This window comes from Parasteatoda tepidariorum, chromosome 8 (genome assembly GCF_982258835.1).
Source record: "Parasteatoda tepidariorum strain Cologne lab strain chromosome 8, Ptep-v5.0, whole genome shotgun sequence".
Taxonomy (NCBI): Eukaryota; Metazoa; Arthropoda; class Arachnida; order Araneae; family Theridiidae; genus Parasteatoda; species Parasteatoda tepidariorum.
Genome location: NC_141762.1, coordinates 104182710 through 104199994, shown reverse-complemented (window position 1 = coordinate 104199994; position 17285 = coordinate 104182710). Strand labels below are relative to the sequence as shown.

The 17285-nt window shown below is 33.5% G+C and overlaps 1 protein-coding gene across 1 annotated transcript; it reads right to left on the bottom strand.

Moving 5' to 3' along the window:
- Nucleotides 1-4840: 4840 nt before the first annotated feature.
- LOC107451078 (uncharacterized) lies at nt 4841-17210 on the bottom strand. Its single transcript, XM_016067067.4, has 5 exons — nt 16997-17210; nt 16008-16091; nt 14973-15056; nt 9922-10086; nt 4841-5099 (listed from the first exon to the last, which is right to left on the bottom strand). Exons 1-5 carry the CDS (start codon nt 17129-17131, stop codon nt 4950-4952), a joined length of 618 nt encoding a protein of 205 aa, XP_015922553.2. The 5' UTR covers nt 17132-17210; the 3' UTR covers nt 4841-4949.
- Nucleotides 17211-17285: the final 75 nt, after the last annotated feature.

Genomic DNA, 17285 nt, shown 5'->3' with positions numbered 1-17285 from the left:
AGTTTTTTTATTTGATCAAGTTCTTTTAGTTAATTAAGTTTTTTTAGTTGATTTAGTTGATTAAGTTGTTTTAGTTGATTAAGTTTTTTCAGTTGATTAAGTTTTTCTAGTTGATTAAGTTTTTCTAGTTGGTTAAGTTGGTTAACTAAACGTATATTGCGAAGATGAGAGGAAAGAGCTTTTGAAGCGAAACTGTGGTAGGCTTCACGTATCACCGTGGACTGGAAGGTAGGCCACCAGACAAGCAAGTTCACTGAAGGAGGGAGGGGTCCTGGGTTAGAATCTCAGGGACGGTCAAATTTTCAAAAAATTTTCTTTTTTTTGTTGTTTATTTTAAATTACATTATTTTTTTCATGTGCTTTTCGATATTCTGGAGGTTCCTGCATGTAGGGGGGGGGGGGGGGGGAATTTTTATAGGGAAATAAGGAAGAAACTGGAAAAATCCAGGAAAATCAGTTTATTTGCTCTTTTTCGACTTCTATTGTAACATTTTGGATATTCTAGCATGCATGGGATGTTTTTTGTGTGTGAAGTCCAGCAAAGATAGCGTAAAGGAATAATAAAAAAAAAGAATAAAAAAATAAAATAACTCGAGAAAGGTTCAAATTTCAAGACCCCCTAGCTCCCTTTAATATCAAGGTATAATTTTCAAACTCGTCCCTATATAGGGGTCTATGGTCCAAACAAGGCTGCTGAATAAATTTTTTATAGGCCAATTAGGGGGGTCACAGTGGGCCTCTAAAGATATTTTGCGAAGATGAGAGGAGAGAGCTTTTGAAGCGAAACTGTGGTAGGCTTCACTTATCACCGTGGACTGGAAGGTAGGCCACCAGACAAGCAAGTTCGCTACTGGAGGGAGGGATCCTGGGTTCGAATCCCAGTGACGGTCAAATTCTCAGAAAAATTTCTTTTTTTTTTTTGTTTATTTTAAATTACATTTTTTTAATGTGTTTTTCGATATTCTGGAGGGTCCTGCATGTAGGAAATAATTTTTTTCTACTGGGAAAATGTTAAAAAACTGTAAAAATCCAGGAAAATCAGCTTATTTGCTCTTTTTCGACTTCTATTGTAACATTTTGGATATTCTTTAATGCATGGGGTGTTTTCTGAGTGTGAAATCCAGCAAAGAAAGCATAATGGAATAATAAAAAAAGAATAAAAAAATAAAATGGCTCGAGAAAGGTTCAAATTTGAAGACCCCCTAGCTCCCTTTAATATCAAGGTATAATTTTCAAACTCGGACCCTAAGTAGGGGTCTATGGTCCAAACAAGGCTGCCGAAGAGAATTTTTATATGCTAATTAGGGGGGTCACAGTGGGCCCCTAAATGTACATTGCGAAGATGAGAGGAAAGAACTTTTAAAGCGAAAATGTGGTAGAAGAAGATTAATATTTTTTTCTGTTTATATACAAATATTTTTCCAATGTGTTTTGGATGTTCCTGCTTTAAAAAAAAGAGATACCACTTTGTTTCCGTCTGCATAAGAAAGGAGTCCCGCAGTGGACTGATCAGTAAGACACGGTTCCCAGCAGATCACCGAAGTCAAGCATCACTGGTTACGGTCAGTGTGCGGGTGGGTGACCACTTGGATCACTCTGCGTAGGGACCGAGGGTGCGCGGTATGGGTCCTCGTTAAACTGTGCTATTGAAAGTGCTCGACTTCGCGCGCAGGTCGTCGGGCTACCGAAGCGGGGTTGCCATCCCCTCCGCAAAGGATCAAAATTGTGATGGCATGTCTTCGGATCATCCTCAGGGATGTTTCCCAGACCGTTCCTCAATAGCCCATTGTGCAGCTTTAGTGCGACGTAAAATTAACAACAACAGCATAAGAAAGGATATCAAACATTTTTCTTTTTCAAATTTAATAAGCAACATTAAAGTAGGAACGTTACAATGCTACACGCTGCATTAAAGACGTCTCCAGAGTAACTGAATGACTGTTCATATAGAAATTGCAGGTATTCGTCTCATACAACAACGTCCCCTATAGTTCGTTGCGATCGCGAATTTCCCGAAGGAAAAAAAAATTCTTATATATAGAACCCTGTGAAACATTGAAAAACACATTAAAAAAATAATATCAATTAAAAGAAAGGAAACAAAAAAAAATTTTAAAAATTTTAAATTTGACCTCGGGTTTGAACCCGAGTCACCGTGAAAAGCAATTTCGACAGTTACCAGCGCAATGCCCTACCAACTAGGCAGCGCCATACATGGTGTTCACACTGATATTTAACTTAAAGAACCCTCTCCCGGTCTGACCTATATAAAAGTTTTTTGCTCATTGTGAGCCCCCTAGTTGCTCTGAAAAATTTTCCATTGGCATGGGTGTTCGGCTCATGGAGTCCTACTTTTGGTCCGAGTTTGAACATTATAGCTTAATATTAAAGGTCGTTACGTGGTCTTAAAGTTTTCGCCCTGCCCCGGTTCATTTGGGACGCTTCTTCTACCATTATATACATTATTCGCATCTTTAACAAAGAAAGATACTTGTCTCTGTAAGTAGAAAGCATTTACTTTCGCTCCAATATAGAAAGTAGTGAAAAAGAAGTGGAAACAAAATAAAATAAATAAATTATCCCGTTTTTTTTTTGCGCATTATGCGCTTTTTCCCGAATTAAAAAAAATTTTTTTTTTTAGATATAGAGCCCTTCAAATATCGAAAATTACACTCACAAAATAATATCAATTAAAATAAACGAAACAAATAAAAAAATTTAAAAATTAAAATTGACCACCGCCGAGAATCGAACCCACGCCAATACCACACGCCAGCTACAAGCGCAATGCCCTACAAACCAGGCCATGCCTTACATAGTCTTCGTACGGATATTTAGCTTAAAAAACCCTCTCCCGGTCAGACATATATAAAAGTTTTTCACCCACTATGCCAAATGCTCTATAAAAAACCTATAGGGTCGAATCGTTGGGCCCTATTATGCCTATTATTGTTCCTCCTGGTAGGGTACAGTAGTACTCGGTAACATAATACTTGATCCAATATGAACTTTATGAGTCAATATTAAGGGAAGATATAGGAATAAGTAGCAATAAAGAATATTGACTTCGAATTTCCTCATTTTAACGCTATTTAACGCACTTTTAAATATATACATGCATAATAACCTATAGGGCTGCATTGTGGGCTCCCTATTATACCTATGATTGATTCCCCTGGTAGTGTACACTAGTACCCGGTCATATATTACGGGATAATTTTAAGGGGTGATATAGAACCATGTTTTAAAACAGAATATTGACTTCGAATTTCCTCATTTTAACGCTATTTAACTCAATCTTATATGAATATATACAGTATCCTATAAGACTACATTGAAGGATCCCTAATGAGCCTCGAATTATTTCCCCTGGAAGGGTACACTGGTATACGGTAATATAATACCGGGTCCAATATAAATATTATGGGTTAACATTAAGGGATATATATAGGCTTTCGTTATAGAAAAAGAATATTGACTTTGAGCCATGAAATTTGTATAATTGTAGTTTTAAGAACCATTTTGATTCGTCTATCAATTGCGGAACTTATGCTATATAATATTAATCATGCAATGCTTTTCATACTATTCTACACCTTGACCTTTGCTGTGATCGAATCATTTTCTTTTCATTATGGAAAAGGGTGGCCGGTTCAGGGGCGGATCCAGAAATTTTCCCTGGGGGGGGGTCATAGACTCAGATTACCCCCCCCCCCCCACACACAATAAAATATTTTTAATATTTTTTTTTGAAAAGAAAGAAAAACTGGGGTTTTTTAAGTTAGTCTTCTCATTTATTTTGTTCATAATGAACAATAGAACAATACATAAATAATTCAAGTATTCAAAATCTGTAAATAATAGATGTAATACGTTTTTTAGAAACTTTGGCAAATCTGTCAATGATTTTTTCGACATCCAAATCAATTTCTCGATGAATGTTTAATAATGCGAGTCCATTTAATAGTTGTTGATTTTGAGTTGCTCTAAGTCAAGTTTTGAGACGTCGAAGAGTTGAAAAGGAACGTTCTGCTCTTGCTGCACTAACTGGCAGAGTTATTAAAATTCTCAACAACATATTGATTGATGGGTACAAATCGATGTCACAGGCATTAATAATCGTGGAAAGATCTTTGGGCAACCTAGGCAGAGTTGGCCAAAAATGTAATCGATTACATTTTTTGCTTACAGTAATCAATTACTTGTAATCATGATTACAATTTTCAAAAATTTTGATTGCAGCTGTAATCATGATTGCAATATTAATTACAGTAATCAATTACTTGTAATCGCAATTACTTGGAATCATGATTACAAGTAACTGATTACTGTAATCAAAATTGTAATCATGATTACAGCTGTAATCAAAATTTTTTGAAAGTTGTAATCACGATTACAAGTAATTGATTACTGTAATCAAAATTGTAATCATGATTACAGCTGTAATCAAACTTTGTAATCATGATTGTAAGTAATTGATTACTGTAATTGAAAAATGTAATCGAATACATTTTCGCTTTACTCTGATGTAATCAAAAATGTTGATTACTTGTAATCGTGATTACAAGTAATTGATCACATAGCTGTAATTATCTGTAATCAATTACAGTTGTAATCGATTACTGTAATCGACGGCCAACTCTGATCCTAGGTGAGTATGCCACCTTAAATAATTTTTAAAATATTTTATTTCTTTTGAAAACTATTAAAAAATTATTATTTCTATTTTTTTTTTCAATTTTGGGGGGGGGGGTCATGACCCCTATAACCCTCCCCCGCTGGATCAGCCACTGATCCGGTTGAGTTAAGAATCTTTAAAGCAAATACGGTATTTGTGAGTTTCAGTATTTATTTGTCGAAACATTCCGTGTTTTATCTTTATTACAATCCAATGATTACAATCAATCCAACTGTTTTGAGTTGAGAATAATTCCGACGGAGAGATGTTTTCAGTTGTTCGAATCCAGCATTTTCGAAATCTCTGCTACATATGAGGGGAAGGTTATGTCAGTCATGCACAAGGTCAGGATCTCTTGCATGTTTTCTCTCGGGACGTCAATAGCGTAACTCTTGCGCAGTATCATCTTATCGAAGAGTGCCTGGTAACGGAGAGAAAATGGAAAATTATGTATACAGAGTGTGCCGTAAATACTACCCTTAACACTAAACATACCATAACCAGTCAAATGACCGTTTAAGAACTTTGGCATCGAAAATGCGTTTATCGTTTTTGCACATTTGACTTCATGACTTTTTCTAACAGTTATGTAGGGGAGAGTGGGGTCAATTGTAACATTTTTTACTTAACTGTTTTTAACTAGCAAAAAATCCAATATATTATTAGTACTAATTGACAGACGAGTAAAGTAGACTATCCTCTACTAGGAAAAAAAAATAAATATCTTATTTTAAATGTTATTATATTAGTTATTAACAAATTTTGACAGTCGTGCACTTGTTACAATTGTCCCCACTTACGGAGTCAATTGTAACAGTTCATAAATTCAACTAAAACATAGTTAATTATACATATTATCATAGTTGTGATATATTTTTTTTATTGATCAAAATAGTAGTGTTATTTTAGGAGTAAAAATAATAATGAGCAGAGACCTAAAGGGTTTACTTTTAACTTTAAGGGGTTAAAAATTTTAATTTATGCTGTGAAAGGTGACAAATAAAATAATGCACATGCAACATAATATAAATGATATAGAAAACTATTGGTGGTTCTTAAAGAGTTAAGTAATGGTTTGTAAACATAAGATTATTTATTTTCAGCTGTTACATTCGTCCCTTTACTTATTGTTACAATCGTCCCCAAGTCGCCATTTCAGCTTCATTTGTTAAAAGCAATGCTAGTTAATTAACGAAACTAATCTTTTTTTCTGAAATGTTAATTAAGGTGTCCACTTATATATTCGGTTAATAATTTTTACTTGTTTTAACAAAATTACTTTGTTACAATATAATATTCCAATACCAAAAAAAGTACTTACGTAGCTTGAAAATATCTTTTGTGATGTAACTCTTTCAAAAGTACATAAGAATGGTTGCCAGCAGGGGTGTACATGTAGATTTATTAAATACACCTTGTGCAACACCTAGGAACCAAATCTAGAACCAAACACTCGAAATTTTTGCTCTGTTACAATCTTACCCTGTTACAATTGACCCCACTCTCCCCTACAGTTAATATTCTATTATTATTTTGTATTTTGTTTGTTTCGAATAATACTTGTCGTATACCTATTTCTACCACAACCGGTCATTTAACCGGGTAAACCATTTATTGCTTTATAAGGTTATCGGATCTGAAATTACGATGCAATGCGTGTTCAACGTATTGCATTCGATGAGTTGCATATTTCTGCAAAAGACTGTTGCGTAGTTACTTCAATCAGAATAACTGTAAACTGTGTGTTAGTTTTTAACCAAGAAAAATGTCGAAACAATCAAGACAGCACAAGTTTTTAGAAGAAATAATATTAATTATAAGAATAATTATCAGAATTATAATTCTCATATATATTCTTATAATTATAAGAATTATCGAAGAAATAATAATTAGAAGAAATATGTTTGAAATATATGTAAAAAATGCGTTGAGCGATGAATTAAAAATTCCTATTCTTTGTGTTTGTGGCACATAAAAATTGACACTATACAATTTTGCTTAATTATGATTAAGTTTTTTTTAGTTTATTTCCTTAATAACATCCACATTTCATACATTCAATCAAGAAACATAATCAAGAACATCAATCAATAAACATTTGACCGGCTATGGTAGAAGTAGGTATAGATTAAGTGTTGGTATGTTTAGTGTTAATATGACTTTTTAGATTCTTAAATGAGAGCCCCTTTCCATATTACTAGACGCACTCTAAGATTCTATGTAAACTCTTAATTATCACGTGACACTATACAGCCAATCCCGGATTAAGCGTACGCGGGTCCCTAGGACATTCAAATTTTTGGGGGCCCTTGGATTAAATTTTTTTCTCGTATATTTTTTATTTGTTCGAATATAAAAGTATTTATATATCTTTTCATTTAGGAAAGCATACTTAAAATAAAAATCTAATATATATAATTCTCTTACGTGACTCCCAAATTTTGACTGTATTTCTTTTCCGCCGATGGCAACGTTTGCTTTGTTTTGTTCACGTTACTATTTCTCTTACACGGCGAATCGACCCATGATTGCCGCTGAAAATGTCACATGCCAAATCTAGCTGAGGTGGCTCAACATATAGCGCTTTTAAAAACGGAAACTGAAATAACCAGAGAGAGCATTCTCACCAAATGTGATCTCTTCTGAAATTCCCCCTATCAGCTGCGGCAATCTCGTACTATTAAACTAGGCAGAAGTGAGTAGTCTTTGTCGATAGATCTCTATTTCAGTATTTTGTCGAAAGCTCTTTTTTTCACGAATTTATATATTACGAATTTATTTGACGAATTTTGATTTATATCGCGAATTATACTATAGCACATTTCTAATAGGTTTAACGAATTACATGTCATTTATTTGAATTCAAATTTATTTTAAGGACTTAGTATTTACTAAAGAGATGTAATTTTTTAAAAAAAAATGTTGTTATATGGATTTGAATGATTGTTTTGAATTCTTAGAATTTAGTGCAATTGCAATGTACCTAAGTTAGTAGCGAGCGAAGCAAACCATATAAGATTGCGTAGCAATTTTCGGGGGTTGGCGAGCGTTAGCGAGTAGGGGGCGCACCCCACTAGTTAATAATAATAAATTAAATTTCACTCTATTTTGTTAAATTAGAACTGAAAAATAATCATAATATTTTATAATCATAACATATATATTTGAAATTGATTTTTTTATTAAAAAATAATTGTTTTTCTTCATTTTTTAAAATTTTTTTTCAAAAAGTCCATTTTAAGGGGGTCCCTAATCATTGGGGGGCCCCAGGCCATGGCCTAGCCTGGCCTAATGGGTAATACATCACTGTATACAGCATTATTGTTTTGACGCGACTGAAACTGGTTTGTGTTTAAGCTCGTGTATCAATTAGTTAACATTGCAATGCAATGCGTTAAAAATAAATACAAGTAGGAAGTATTTAAAAAATCTCCTGAATATAAACCCACTACATGTATGTTTAAATATAAAAGTACTGCTTATAAATACTGCAAAACACGTAATTATTAAAGTATTACAGTGCGTCGAATAATTTGATCTGATTATTTCTGTATACTAATACAATACCTGATGTAATAAATATTCTATACTTATATAATATATCGTCTAATTTGACCAGTTGATGCACGAACGTAAACAAGTGCAAACCGGTTGCATCCGCGTGAAAAGAATAATGTTGTAAAGTATCACCTTTTAACTTAGAATTTACCTAGAGTGCGTGAATAATATGGTTAGTGACTGTATAGAATCTAAGATTATAGACTCTAATATTTCAGTTTCTGTTCAAAAAATGTGCACAAAGAGGTCGCAAATCAATATTTTAATTTTTAAAAAGCGAGAAGGCTAAAGGAATCTGACAAATTACTGTAGTGAAAGTAAATATCAAAAACAGTTGGTATAATTTCAGACAGTAATGTGAAGGTGCTTGAAAAATCGTTCTTCGAACCCACTTTTTTTCTCCCGCTATCAAACCTCTCTTGCTGTACATTACACTCGCTTCCTGCATCGTAATTCGTCATCGTAATGTTCATAGGAATTCCAAGAATGCATATTAAGGGCAGTCCATACGAAACATTCTGAATGACAAATAATAATTTTAATGTGGTTTACACCTATTTCGAAGCGAAGGTTTAGAACATTTAGTGACTATCCCATAATATTTGTATCATTTACAATCAAAATTACCCAATTTATCGTTGCTTAAAATTTAAAGGATTATCAGTGATTGAAAAATTTTCTTAGGTGAATAACTTATACATTTCCTGTCTTTCTTCAGGTGATAGTGTCAGGGCCCGACTTAGCCTTATCGTTGCCCAGGGCAGTTGCCCCAGGCCCCACATCAGAGAGGACCCCCAAATAGAATAGAAAGTTTTTTTTACGTTTCCTTCTTGTCATATATTGTAAATCACCAATAGTCTGCTATAATTATCAATCCATCAATCAATATATTTTACTTACTTCTACTTCAATTTGCAGAAAATATATTGCAACATGTAAACATTTACTTCAATTTTTATCTTTGAATAAGTACTGTTAACTTCAATCTTCAGTATGGATGGTGTTTTCATTAGAAATGTACCCAGAACCTGATCGCGTCGGAGAAAAATTAATCATTTCAAATGAAATTACAATCAAACCCCGTTATAGTGAACTTGGTTTATAATAGACTCCCGGATATAGCGAATGAAATGTTCGTTCCCGTGCCTTGCTATACACATATAATATTAATTTTTGTGGATATAGTGAACCAAAAGCAGAGAGGAAGTTGGATATAATGAACTTTTTTCTGTCTTCGACTGATTTTTCTCTTCATTTTTTTGGAATTTTAAAATTTCTTCATAAAATACATATACCGATTTTTAAAACCATCTATTGAGGGGAATGTAGCCATGAGCATTTTTTCTTGTTCGCTTCTTCTATCTCAGTTTTCAATCCCTAAATAAAGGCCGTCCCTACATTTTTTGTACGCAAGACGAAGAATAATAAAAATTAAAAGTTAACACATTTTTTGTCACTACATATTGTTTTTAAATCATTTTTGTATTTCCTTTTATGGGTGATTTATTTAAATAACGTGTCATAAAAAGGAGCAGTTCGGAAAAATTAGTTATAATTGTTTGCAGTACGGATATAGTAAACTTCCGGTTATAGTGGACCGAAATTTCGATCCCTTGAAGGTTCACTAACTGTAGCGGGGTTTAACTGTATTATCGTCGGGTATTAAAATATTGAAAATTACTTACATAGTTTATTTCAACAGTCTCTTGCTTTTCACTGTCATCATCATCATCATAATCATCAATTCTAATAAATTTTTTCATCAAAGTGGTGCATTGTTTTCTATTCACGCTTCCTTTTTTATTATCATGATCATCAAATTGGATTCTGAATCTTCTCACCGTACCATCCTACAAACAGATAGTTCATTTGTACTAATTGTCATCATTTAGAAAATTAAATTAAAATTACTAATTAGAATATAGATTTAAAAAAAATCAACAAAAAAGTTGTGATCGTCTTATTACGTCCACTGGTTGGTCAAATGTTTTTTCTTTCTGGATTGACTGCGTTAAACTCCACAACATTTCAAATCATGGGTTGCAAAAACTGTCTCAATGGATGTTTGTCGTCGGATTGATTTTCCTATCCTGTCTATGTACGTGCTTCAATACTTTTCCTTCTGCAGCATTCATATTTATATTGAAATCACCGACAAGCCAATCATTATACGTTAATAATAAAAAGAACACAAAAATACTTTAAATTATTATTATGTAAATACATGAAAAAGACCTGCTGGTGAAAAGAAAAAGAAAAGCAGCAGCTGTCGCCATAACAACTCATTCAATGACGACGCATGCGCACTGTTCACAATTACCCTTGAACACAGTTGAAAAATGTGTGGACGCCATGGAATCAAAACAAAGGCCCATTTTGCCAATGGGCAAAAAATCCTTATTAAATTTCATTAATCTCGCAATTGTTTTTAAAACATATTTTCACGGGAGATTTTCTGATCAAGACCTGACAGCTGTTGAGAGTAAGGCCCCGGATACGCAGATAAAGTGGCGACATGTCACCATCTTGGTGAACACGACTCACAATGTAAAAATATGGAGTTTCTATTCTTACAAGCCACTTTATATTGATCAATATCTTCGTATTCCTGAAGATAATCTATAGATTTACTATTTGTACTTTTAATTCCTTTTTTTCCATCTGAAATTATATGTTTTATTTATATACTATTCAGTTAAAATAATACCTTATCCATAATTTAAAACTTTCTCATTTCTTCTTTCATAATCTGCTATATACGTATATATTTTTTTCTAAACTCTTTGAAATTTTTTACAGTCTTTTTTTTTAAGAGGCTCAAGGGGTGGTATGATTTATAATCATTACGGGCATTATTATCAGTGTTCTAAGATTGCTTAGCCTGAGAAAGCACTTTTTCGTGTCTGATGATTTTGTAACTTAAAGTATAGTCTGCACTAATTAACATATTTGAGGTCACCCCCCCCTCGAACCATTAACATTGAGACCTAGAACACGAAAATTTGATCATTAGATCAAAAGTTGTTCAGGGTGATCCGTTTTTTGCGCCATGTACACAAAGAATGAAGTCTGATAAATATTTTCTCATTTGTTTAGCGGAAGCTACTGTTTCAAAGTAAACTATGAACAATTCAGTTTTGTGCAATATTTTAAAGATAACATCAATGATATTGGCTAGCTTATAGCTCTAATCAGTTTATTGTAATACTTAATTACTTTTTATTCGTTCTGCTAGATTATTAGATTAATTAACGTGATTGTTGTTGCAAGGGTGGAACACGTTACAAATTATTATTTCCAAGGTTATCCATATGTTTATTCGGTTTATAGTTATGCCTTCTAAACGCATTACTGTTAAACTAAATAATTTAGAATCATCGGTAAATGAAATGAAAAATAAATATTGTACTGAGAATCAAAATTCATGAAAGAAATTGTATTTATTCGCTGAGGATAAACGCTAATGAATGCCAATATTATTATTGATGCGAATGATAATTAATTTTGATAATATTTACTAATTGGAGTAAAATAATAAGGTATGTACTAAAAGGCAAAATCAATGGCGAAATGGCACTCTTTCGTTTAAGAGCGAGTAAAAAATAGACAAACTAATATTGACATTAATGATGCGTAATTAAGGTGGGGATAGCCTGGTTAGTAGGGCACTGGGTCCATACCCAAGAAGACGTGGGTTCGATCCCTACTAACCGAAGACTCCCCGTGTAGTAAATGGCGAGTGGTACACATTAAATATGTCGAGTCACAAAGTCCTCCATGTTCCCAAAATAAATCATACCACTGATCCAAGAGTTTCCTGGTCTTCTGGATTGGTTCAAAATTACAAGGCTACGAAGTTCAGCATTAGCAGTCGTAAACACAAAATTGGGTCAGCTGTTCAACAACGGTTATCAAATATGAAATAAAAAAAAATGATGCTTAATTAATTTTTCCTTTAAGCACTATAAGGCGGCCCTCCCGGAGCACCACCTTATGTTCTATGCACCTGTATTTATAGTTTGATTGGCCCTCAAAGAAAACTTCTGTTGCCATGTCGCGTTCTTGTAATTTTTATTTGGATTTTAATAAATGCCACGGGTGGAGTTAGGTGATCTGGCGCTCGGCTAGGCACAGTCCACACAGGAACTGTCGCGACGACGGGACATCCTTCCGTGTGCCCGAGTGAGGGCAGGTCAGAATATTCAAAGCCTTAATCAATTTTTTTAATGCATATTAATTGAAATAAAAAAAAATAAGTTATATACTAAGCAGCACAATTAATGGAAAAAATGTGTTTCTCTGTTATGGACTACCGTAAAAAGTCGCCGTACTATTATTGACATCAATGATGCTTAATGTTGTTTGAAGGCACTCCTGGCGTTATTAAAATTTTAACGTGATTATAATATGCGACAAATATTCTCTTATATAGGTACAAAGTATTTTATGAGTAAATTCGGTGACTGCATCAATATTGTACATTTTTATGATGGAGACTGAGGAAAGATATTCTTTTATGGTTCCTCGAATAAACGGGAAAAAGTTGCTTGATAGTGGTAAATTTTAAATATAAGTTACCTAAACTAAAACGTTTTTATGCCAACTTGATCTCTTTCGATCATCTACTTTCTACCCCAACATCTATATATATATATATATATATATATTTCTCTTTCAAGGCGACAAGAAAAAGCCTCATTACAACTCCCCGAATGGCAACGCTGGAAAATCGACCAATGATAGCCGCTAAAAATGTCACATGCCAAATCTAGCTAAGGTGGCTCAACATATAGCGCTTTTAAAAACGGAAACTGAAATAACCAGAGAGAGCATTCTCCCAAAGTGTAATCTCCAGCTGCGGCAATCTCATACTATTAAGCTAGGCAGAAGTGAGTAGTCTTTGTCGATAGATCTCTATTTTAGTATTTTGTCGAAAGCGCTTTTTTTTCACGAATTTATATATTACGAATTTATTTTAGCTTAAGATTTTATACTATAGCATATGTCTAATAGGTTTAGCGAATTACATGTCATTTATTTGAATTCAAAATTTATTTTCATGACTTAGTATTTACTAAAAAGATGTAATTTTTTTTTAAAAGAAGAAGTTGTTATATGGATTTGAATGATTGTTTTGAATTCTTAGAATTTTGTGCATTTGCAATGTACCTAAGTTAGTAGCGAGTGAAGCGAGCTTGGTTTGAGATGCAAACCAAAAAAGATTGCGTAGCAATTTTCTGAGGTTGGCGAGCGTTAGCGAGCAGGGGGCGCAGCCCACTAGTGCTTACAAATACCTTCTTAAGTGCTATAGGAATTGAATATCTGAATCATATATACAGTCATATTTTACTTACTTCTACTTCAATTTGCAGATAATATATTGCAACATGTAAACATTTACTTCAATTTTTATCTTTGAATAAGTACTGTTAACTTCAATCTTCAGTATGGATGGTGTTTTCATTAGAAATGTACCCAGAACCTGATCGCGTTGGAGAAAAATTAATCATTTCAAATGAAATTACAATCAAACCCCGTTATAGTGAGCATGGTTTATTGTGAACTCCTGGATATAGTGAATGAAATGTTCATTCCCGTGCCTTGTTATACACACATAATAATATTTTTTGTGGATATATTGAAACAAAAGAAGAGAGAAAATTGGATTTATGCACTTTTTTCTGTCTACGATTGATTTTTTTCTTCATTTTTTAAAAAATTTTGAAATTTCTACATAAAATACTTATACCGATTTATAAAACCATCTATTGAGTGTAATGCAGCCATAAGCATTTTTTTTTTCTTGTTTGCTTCTTCTATCTCAGTTTACCATCTCTAAATAAAAGCCATCCCTAAATTTTTTGTGCGCAAGACGAAGAGCAATAAAAAATAAAAGTTAACGCATTTTTTGTTACTACATATTGATTTTTAATCAATTTTGTACTTCTTTTTATGGGTCATTTATTTAAATAATGTGTAATAAAAGGGACCAGTTCGGAAAAATTAGTGATAATTGTTTGCAGTAGTGAATATAGTGAACTCCCGGTTATAGCGAACCGAAATTTCGGTTACTTGAAGGTTCACTATAGCGGGGCTTGACTGTATTAGATAATTCGGATTGTATAATAGATTGTTGACTGTGTGAAGCTAGGCACAAATGACGCTAGGGGTTAAAATTCGCCTTAAGACTTCCGGGTTACTACTTATTATAATTTATTTTTATACTTTTATACGTTATACTTTATTTTTACGCCTAAACGTGAAAAAGCGTGCTATCCAATGTTATTATACTAATAATGTTTACAATATAACGCGTTCTTTCAATTCAAATTTCAATTAAACAAGCAACAAAGATATTCGCAAACACGCTATGATGCAACTCAAACAATATCAAACGGTACTATTTCATTGAAATATAAACAAATAAGGGATAGCACTCAAAACATGGCAAACCAAAAAACATGGCAGTTTATTAATTTTCTTACATTTGTTTTAAGCTCACAGCCATCAGTTAGAATTTTTAAATTACAGTGAAAAATTACGCTCAAATTTAATCACAAATTACCATAATAAAACTTCATGGAATTTTATGCCCGTTCGCACATCGCCTCGCAAGCATAACATAAGCGGAAGGATACACCGGAAGTTTTCTAAAATGTTTTCCGGATTTAGAAAGCAAATTCAGTCCACCATTTATAGATATAAATAGGAAAATATTAAGAATTGAATATCTTACTTGAAGTTTACACAACATGAGAATGCTATCTGATCTAGCAGCACCCTTTAGACACGCTTTGCAACAGGGGAGTGAGAAACTTTCCTGCAATGCAAACAAATTTATTCAAAAGAAAGGTACTTTCGGGTATAAATCGTAAACGATATTACCATATAATAATAATAAGGGGCCATTTTCATATGAAGCTCGCACCTCCTATTACTGGCGAGTCCCGCTGTGGACTGATCGTTAAGACACGGTTCCCAGCATATCACCGAGGTCAAGCATCAGGGTGGATGACCACTTGGATTAGTCTGCGTAAGGACCGAGGGTGTGTGGTATGGGTCCTCGTTAAACTGTTCTACGGTAAATAGCTCGTCCTCGCTTGCAGATCGTCGGTCTTGCTCCGACCACAGTGCTGACGTGAAATATCCTCAGTGGTAGATGTATCGTATGTTAGAGTAGTACCCTTACCGTCAGGCTAAACGAGGGAGGTTCTCGTAGTCTTGCTCTCCATGTAACGGAAATGCGGGTAAATTCCATCTAAAAGTCCTCCGCGAAGGCTAATTTCTCCCAATACTTGATCCAGGAGTCCCCTTGTCTTCTGGATTGGGTTCAAAATTACAAGTACGGAGTTGAACATTAGTAGTCGTAAACCCCCCCCCCCAAAAAAAAAATTGGGTCGGCTGTTCAACGACGGTTACGAAAATAAAAATGGGAAAGGGTTAAGACATGGAACCCGTCTTTTCCCCTGATGGCTTGCTCGAGTATTGCTATAGCTAATAATACCCCGTTTCTAGAAGCAGGTTAAGAAAGATTTAAGGTTCAAATAACCTGTTTAAGGAAACTTAAATTTAAGACCTTGGCAATAGCTCATTGTTTAGCTCTGGTGTGACGTAAATTAACTATAACAACAATCAAACTTAAGAAAGTTTGCTTGTGAAAATGATATATGAATTTGGTTAGTAGTTACTTTTGCTGCATCACAATAAATAAATAAATAAAACTCACGTGAGGTCTATTGGCTGAATTTTGTAGCTATAATTAATAACTTACCATGATCACGTCTTGTTTTGTCAGGAGCAAGTGATCAGATGCCAAGTAGGACAAAAATAAATCGCCCTTTTCTCCTGAATAAAGCTAAAGGGAAAGAACAGGATTTTTTTAAAAAATCATAATTCAGTAACACAATATAAATTTTGTTATTTTTTTCAAAAAATATTTTGATAAAAATGTAAAAGGAGAGTTTATAAAACGAAAATGCTTGGAGTATGCTGAGAAATGCTAATTAACTACTTGAGAGAATTTAATCATCGACTATGTCAACCTTCATCTATCAAAAGGTACCTCTTGATAGAATCCAGTCAACATGTCTTATATACTAGTTATTTGGTATTCAATATTTGTAGTGGTAGTGACGCCACATACTTAAGTTACTAGATTTGAATTCCTGCTGGAAGTTTATCTTCTTCTTCTCATTGGCATGACAGCCCACGATGGGCCTTGGCCTTCTCAACAAGCTGGCCTTCTCAACAAGCTAAGTAAGCTAAGATATTTTCTTAGGCTTACTTAAGATATTTTCTTTAAGTTTATCTTCGCTTGATAAAAATAAATTTCTCGGACCTGAATATTTATTATGAAAAAATAAATATTTTAAACACGAACGTAAGCAAGTGCAAACCAGTTTCAGTCGCATAAAAAAGTCGCATAAAGCTGAGTAATATCACCTGATAATTTAGATTTTGCATAGAATCTTGTGGTGCATCTAATAATTTGGTCAGGGACCGCACATTTAATGATATTTTTAATTGCATCGGTTTAAAATTGTGAAAGATATCAATTATCATGTCTGCTAATATGAAAAACGCTGTTTTGAGAGAACATAATTTTAAGTTTCGGAAAAGAATTCAAATTTCTTCCTCGCCCGAGTTTATGCTGAAAACGAAGTATTTAAAATGTATTCTATAAAAGATGTAACTAAAAAAAATAGACAATCCCTGTTAGTCTCACATATTTATCATAATCTTGATTAAAATCAAGCTCACCTTCCAACCACCATTACATGCAACGGCCATGGTTTCTGTTTCTTCATCTTGATCTTGAAAATTCTTCATTTCATCATTTTTCAGGAATTTTGCATATTTTTTTAATGGCCAAGTAAACTTTGGACAGGCAGCCATTATATTTTAGGAAATTAGTTTTGTGAAGAGATTCTAAAATGCTTCAGTCGCGTAAGTTAAAGTTTTCCTTTGAACTGTTTAAAAAAGGTTAAACATTGAATTTAAGAATCGTTTTCTTCTTTTAAAGCAAACGATTTTCTAATACTAGTTTACA

What these genes read in the sequence shown, in the direction of transcription:
- LOC107451078 (XM_016067067.4), bottom strand. Translation starts at nt 17,131, where the DNA reads ATGGCTGCCTGTCCAAAGTTTACTTGGCCATTAAAAAAATATGCAAAA. An exon ending in CAAAACAAGACGTGATCATG is followed by an intron (nt 15,057 to 16,007) that starts GTAAGTTATTAA and finishes TTTGCATTGCAG; the next exon opens with GAAAGTTTCTCACTCCCCTG. An exon ending in TCATGTTGTGTAAACTTCAA is followed by an intron (nt 10,087 to 14,972) that starts GTAAGATATTCA and finishes ATCTGTTTGTAG; the next exon opens with GATGGTACGGTGAGAAGATT.